Genomic DNA, 7342 nt, shown 5'->3' with positions numbered 1-7342 from the left:
TATAACCTCTTGAATTCTGCTAGCAATAATTTTTGAAATGATTTTGTATACACAGTTGCAGCAGAAAATTGGCCTAAAATCTGAAGGTAATTTAGGTTTGAGAATCTTTGGCGCTAAGGTAATAGATGTAGAATTAAAAGTTCCCAAAAGTTTACCAGACTTGAAGAATTCCTTAACAGCTAAATAAACATCCTCACCGATGATATCCCAAGCAGCTTTGAAAAAGGAAGTATTGTAACCATCAGGTCCAGGGGCTTTCACTTGACATAGAGAATACTGCATTTTTGATCTATTTTCTAGTAACAGGAAGAATCAGAGAATTGCTTTGAGCTGGACATAGAACTGGTCCACTTGAAATCACCTCAGGATTAGGAGTTTAAGTAGGAGTAGCGACACCCAGAAGCTTTTCATAATATTCAGTGAATTCTGTAGTTATATCAGATAAATCTGTAATCCTTTCACCATTCTCAGTGTATAATGATAGCACTATGTTGTGGTGCCTCTTAGCTTTCATTATGGAGTGAAAGAATTAGGAGCATTTATCACCATATAAACCCCATCTAATGTTAGCCTTCTGCCTGTAGAAAGTAGTTTCACAATCAATTAGCCTGGTATATTTACTTAAGCATTCTTTCTCCTTTGATGCATTTGATTGAAGAGATCATTATTTAGCTGATTTTGAATGTCAGATAGTTCACATTTAGCTCTTAATACCTGCTCACTTATGTTCATAAAATGCTTCTTGTTTAAATCTTTCAGTTATTGCTTGAGTTTCTTAAGCTTTGTATGAAGACTATACATGTGAAAGCCTCTGATATCTTGTTCCCAAACAGTTTTGACAACTATGGTAAAATCAGGATGATTTATACACATACTAAAAAATTTGAATGGCTTTTTCCCTTTAGAATCCTCTTCTCCAATTGTTATGAGAGCAGGGGAATGATCAAAGCAATTGGGAACCCGATAATCCACTTGACTGGAGTTATAATTCTGAATTCCTTCTTTATTGATTAATACTCTATCAAGTCTACTTCAAATTCTTAAGTCAGCCCCTTGCTTGTTGTTCCATGTAAAAAAAACCAGTAGCCTTCAAATGAGTCAGTTGACATAAAGAAATAAAATTTATGAAGTCTTCAATATCAGAATCAGAGACTAGTGCACCCCCAGTTTCTCCTCATTGCTGATTATGGCATTAAAATCACCCCTAATGATCTAGGGACAGGTAACATTTTGTTTGAGAGAAAGCAAATCATGCCAAAGCACTTTTCTACCTTTCCGATTATTTAGTGCATAAACCACAATAATAAAGCGTGAGAATTTGTCATCCTTTGGTACTATATTACATGATATGCACTGCTCAAAGGATGATATGCATTAAACTGTGAGAATATCATTATCCCATAGAATCTAGATCCTTCTATTATTTGCTTGCTGAGAATTAGAAATCCAATTCCAATCTTTAACCATTTTCTTAGCAATCAGATGCATTTTATCACCAGCAATTTTTGTTTCTAAAAGAGCTATGAAAGAAAGTTTGAAATCATGAACAAACTGCTTAACAATCATGTGCTTTGAGGATTTATTCAGTCCTCTAATGTTCCATTATTGTGATAGTCCACCTCTATCTAGATTTGAAGGGTCAAGATCATGTACCTGGAAATTCAATAAAGAGAAGTGAGATGGCTGAATATATGAAGATGCCAGATTAGACTTGTTTCCAACATTAACCCTTTTAGCAGTATTTGCCATGCTAACACTTGCAAAGCTAGTAACATTTATAGTAGGGGAAGTCATATTTGCAAAACCCAGATTATTACTCCTAGAAACCTACATAATTTGTCCAAGACTGGTTACTGTTGGTGCATGTTTATGAGGCAGATTTTTATTTTTTCTAGAATGCCCAGTCTCTTTCCCAGTAGACTCTTGATTCACAATAAGCTCTTGCATTGTTGATATAGATTGCCTATTAACAGGTGAAACCACATTATATACATGTACATTTACCTCCTTTTCAGAAACAACAGCCCTCTCTTGTAGAATATGAACATGCTCACCCGGAGCTTGTGTGCATGAAACAAGTTGCTTAGGAACCCACATCTTTTTCATAATTTACCTTCTACATTGCTCAGTCATGTTCCCAATTATATTACAATTTGAACACCATCTTGGTTTGAGTTCATACACTATTTTTTTGATTGTAGCACTTCCCGTCAGGTCCTTGAATAGCAATCTGATCAGAGAGAGGTTCTTTTAGAGGCAAATTAACTTCAATCAAGACTCTTGCATAAGATAATCTTTGCCTTGTAGCAGTTAGCTTATCTGTAGTAATATGATTACCAATAATGCTGGCTATCTTGTTGATACCAGAAGAGCTCCACAAATTCAATCTCAAATTTGGCAACTGAACCCACATAGGATAGGTGTAATCTTGAATTTTCTCAACATCTGTGTCAAGAGACCAATGTTTTAAAACAAAAGGTCTTGATCCAAAAAACCATGACCTAGCCTCGAAAACCTCTTTCATTTGAAACTCAGATTGAAATTCAAAGAGAAACAATCCTTGCTTTACTAAGAGACCTTTAGGGATAGAAATTTCCCCCCAAAGCTTATTGACATAGGTTTCCATAGATTTAAATTTGACATTTAGACCAATAACATGTCTTATCAATGCAAATTTTTAGAAATCTTCACCTTCTTTCCATTCATCCATAGAGAATGAAACAGTGTTTGCTTGGGAGGGTTGAACAAAGTTTAGTTCTAACCCATTACCATGTTTCCTATTATCAGCAAATAAACTAGCAAATGATTTTTGATTTTCAGGAACATTATTCTCCAAACTAGCAGTATTCTTTTGATTATCCTTCCCAGAGTCACTATTGGCTTTCACAACAACTGGATTTCTAACCAGACCATCAACATTTTCAGATTCAACACCTTGAAGAAAATCATTCTCAATATTATCCTCAAAATTAAAAGCATTCCCATTCACATTAGAGCTCATATTTCCATTTCCATCATGATGAGTATTATGATCAATCAGATCTGAATCTATCTCTTCTTCAACCTCATTTGCATAAGATAGAGTTTGGAGATTTACCTAGCTGACGAGAAATCAGCATACCAGAATTTAGCCGAGGAGGTTGAGGATCCGTTAATGGATTGGATTTAGCTAAGGTTTCCTCCATCATCATCTTTTTCCTTGCTCCTTTAGGACCAGTGCTCTCCATTTCCATCGGAGGAATTACTGTTTTATTGAATTCAGCATCAGCTCTGGAAGAGGAAGATCCAGTAACCAACGATGAAGTACCAGCACTAGCAGCTGAAGAATAGATGAAGATAGAATCCCTCAACTCTCTATTTTGGATTCTCTTGCTACCAGATTTCTTTTTCTTCGCCATTGAAAACCAGGCGGGGGAGCACGTTAGCAGGGAGAGATTCGCCTGCTAAAATGCACCGAACAGACCGCCCCTCAGGAAATCTACTTGACTTAGGGAATAATTTACTGTCCCTTTATCGTGAATTCTTAAGCTAATCTTTCAACTCTTTTTCCATTGCTTCCTCTTCTTCGAGTGACTATGGCTCCTTGTAGCCATCCGGTACAAGCTCCCACGTGTCCATAAAAGCAAGTAGCACTCACATTTGTATACACTAGTTGTCAAAGTTGTCTCTACTCAACTTTGGAATTTGAGGTTGGAACATATTGTTCGAGGCCATCAATAGAAGGTTTGTCTAGCTCTAATCAAATATAGAACTCTTTATTTTAGCAGAACTTTAGTGGACTTTTATAACTTTTGAGGAAGCATATAACTTTTGAGGAAGCAAATACATATGCAAGGCTTCACTTGTATGCCTTTGCTTTGATCTTTTTATTTTGTTTTTGCTTGCTTTATTTTACAAACATAAGCTAACCCTTTATATAGGTGCTAGACTTTGACTAAGCAATTATCAACTTTATTTAATACATAGAATAGATTTAGGAAGACTAAGCAATTATCAACTTTATTTAATACATAGAATAGATTTATTCCTAAATTTATTTAGTGCATAGCTTTAGGTTTGGAGTTTAATATTTCCAACGTGCTGCGGTAGGTAATGTGAGGCACTCATAAACGAACAAAATCTCATTAAAGACAAATGTAATAGCATGCACACCCAAAGAATCCTGTCATTGTTTTTGCAAACGAGTGACTAATTTAGCTCGTATTTTTAGTTGACGAACCACCAACTGAATTTTATGGATGCAAAGGATCAATAGCGCCAAGCACATGAAACTTCAGTAAAACAGCATGAAGATATAGGCTAACTGTTGTTCTATCATCCAGAGAAATCTGTATAGATACATGTAACTGTCCTCACTTATTTTTCACACAAGGAAACAACACAAGGCGATGAAGAAGCTCGTGTTACAAAAGTTAAACAGAATCAATTCACAATGCATATCTATTCACAAACTCCTTAAGGGAGCGAAGCCGTAGTTGTTTGAGAAGAAGTATTTGATGAATGTGATTTCGGTCTTTCAGAATCCTCGACATTATCATCTCTTTCAGGAGATGTGTCCCTTTTTCGCAGATCAAATTCGAAGGGAAGAGAAGCAACTGGAGTATATATCTCATTTGATGGAGTTGATTCAGCTTCTGTTGTATAATTTGGTGGTGGCATCCATAAGCTGCCGACTAACACAATTTGAGGTTGCTGAGCATTGCTATTGCTATTGTTATGAACTGTAGGAGTTGTTGGCCTTTTGATGTGAAGCCGGTATTTCTGAAAGAATAACAAATATATGTATATAAGGAGAGGAAAGTAGACGCAATCCAAAAATAAAATAAAAATAATGAGAAATTGCAGTTTCTTCTATTGCATCAAAATTCTTAAGTTATGATTAGAGTAATATTTCATCCCCCCGCTTTAAATGTGTGTTCAATATTAGTCGAATTTCAGAGTTATCTAATACCCCCAATTTAAATGTGTGTCCATTGTGGTAGTAATATCTCATGACCCCGGTTTAAAGCTGTCTCTTCTACTAAACCAACCTACGTACGTAGTTGTAGTGAGGGTTGAATGTTACAATTTTATATTTAATAGATCAGAGTTGATTCAAATTGTCCAAACCTCCTAAGGAAATGCCAAAGGATTTAGATCGAGAAACCATAAGAATATAACTATAAGCCTGCTGTAATAGAATTTTATAAATCTTGAATGAGTTATATCAAAAAGGCTAGAGCTTACTTTAAGAGATAAACCAATCTGCCAAATGCAGTTGCTATAAGATTGTTATATTATGAAGGGAATAGTGAGAATGAGCTGGTGATTTATTTTATTAAATAAACTGCCAAGAGATAGTCATGTAGTGAGACTCGCCTTACTTATCACATCAAAAGGTGTGGACCTCATAAATTTTCTCTCCTCGTAGATCATTTAGCAAAATGAGCCTTCATCTCATACACATCATTCCCTTTTCAAATGGATTGCAATAGTACTCATAGTCATGCTTCATCATTAACAAAACATTGTAACAGCACTGATCTTTTTCTTAAATTGACATTTGCAACGGGCTATTGTTTATTAAGGACTAATTTTTTGTTACTTAAAAACGGGTTGAGATTCTCTGCATTCTTGAACATAGAGAACCCCTACAATTAGCTAATTGGATCAATAAGTATTGACCCGATCCTACAATTAAAAGATTCTTGAAATAATTTTTATAAAGAATATTGTTCATAGGGTCCACTAAATGATTAGAAGTTAATTGGCGGATTGTGGGACGAGCATTAATAGAAGAGGGATGTACGAACTGCAGGAATCCAATGTTTCCTGCAAATTTCAGCACATCATATTTGACAAAAACCACTTGCAGATTCAATGTATGGTATCTAGAATCTATTCCTTCCTTCATCAACTCACCTTGTTAAAGAAACAGGCTTTCAATCTAAAAGAATATTCTTCCATAAAGATAATGGAGAAGCTTCTAAAAAGAAAAGGGAGCTTGAATCTGGACAAGAGAAATCTGAAAAACTAGACGAAACTATTTATGGACCTCAACCAAGTAAAGAAAGCCAGGTGTAGATATATATTCTTCTAAATCTAGAATCAAGGAAATCTCAAAGAAAAGGAAACGAAAAATCACCTGTAAATGACTCTTGACCTCATCATTGGTTAGCCCATCTACCTTCATCAGCTCCCTAATTTGCTTAGGAGTTGCAACTGTAAAAATCCATTCCACCTATAAATCTTCAGAAACCAAAACAAATGATAATAACTAAAAGAAAGAAAAATTTACACAAATAGAACATTTGATAGAAAACAGTACCATTTATTGAGAGTAAAATAATGTTTGTAACTTTGTTTTCATTAGAAATATTAGGGCAAGCCATTGAACATTTTCAAGTGGAAAGTAACACTAAACAGGATATAAGGAGCACTTTTCCCCTAGCTAAAACATCAACAATATTTCAAAGTTTATTGTTCACGATATTAACCCCTTAAATATTTCATAGTTTGAAAGTAGCCCCTAAAATTATTAAAATTGCTATTGGGTCCCTCGATTCTTGATTAGTTAATTTAAAATTAATCCCCCCAATGATTGAAATTGTTATTAGGTCCCCAATTCTCATACATTGATTCACATTAATCTCTCTAATTGCGACCTTTACCCTTGATTGAAAGGACTAATCTCAAAATAATTCAAGAACTAGGGAGCCAAATAGAGATTTCAATTATTTGAGGCACTGATTTGAAAATATGAAAGATTTAAGGAACTAATACTCCAAAAAGCCCTAATCTTTCGCATCGAAACCCACCATGACACCCTCCAAGTTGCTGCAAAGCATGCAGAAATCTCCGGTGAAGCTCCGGCGACCAGCATCGCCTCGCCTTCCTCTGAGAATGTCCCTCCTTCTCCTTCTCCTCCATGGACCCACCATTTCCTCGGCCACCTTCATTAGTGTTCTCAGTCGTCGAGCTTGCTGGAGCTGCTGCCGGAGCTTTAACCCCAACCTTCTCCTTCTCAAAAGGATGAAATGCTCCTCCAATTTTCCTCGCATTTACAGCGACAGGCCTCCTCACAATATCCTAAATCAAATTCATCAACATTCATGAATTAATTCAAAATCTAAATAACGAAAATTGAGGGTGTGTGTGCGTGTGGGGGTGGGGAGGGGGGCATATGACCAAGGAAAATGATACAGGCACACCCGCTCTACTGTTGTAAGAGAGGATGTGTGGTTGATGGTGTGCCTGTAGTGCCCCTCTATCACCAAAATTCGCTGGTGGCCTCAACATAATGGAAATACTGCCAACACCCCCAGGACTCCTGGTTCCAATCTCATCCGCCTAGCCTAGCCTG

General features: G+C 36.1%; 1 protein-coding gene across 1 annotated transcript in view; it reads right to left on the bottom strand.

Moving 5' to 3' along the window:
• LOC109845449 (myb family transcription factor EFM-like) overlaps window positions 4273-7342 on the bottom strand; it is a 3884-nt gene continuing 814 nt past the window's right edge. The window contains exons 3-5 of the mRNA XM_020414699.1: window positions 6798-7068; window positions 6125-6201; window positions 4273-4761 (exon numbers count right to left, since the gene is read on the bottom strand). Coding sequence (XP_020270288.1) covers window positions 4456-4761; window positions 6125-6201; window positions 6798-7068 — 654 coding nt within the window. The 3' untranslated portion in view covers window positions 4273-4455. The remainder of the gene's footprint in view (window positions 4762-6124; window positions 6202-6797; window positions 7069-7342) is intronic.

The sequence above is a fragment of the Asparagus officinalis genome, chromosome 6 (genome assembly GCF_001876935.1).
Source record: "Asparagus officinalis chromosome 6, Aspof.V1, whole genome shotgun sequence".
Taxonomy (NCBI): Eukaryota; Viridiplantae; Streptophyta; class Magnoliopsida; order Asparagales; family Asparagaceae; genus Asparagus; species Asparagus officinalis.
The sequence above is the reverse complement of the archived record's forward strand: the minus strand, read 5'-3'. Positions and strand labels throughout refer to the sequence as shown.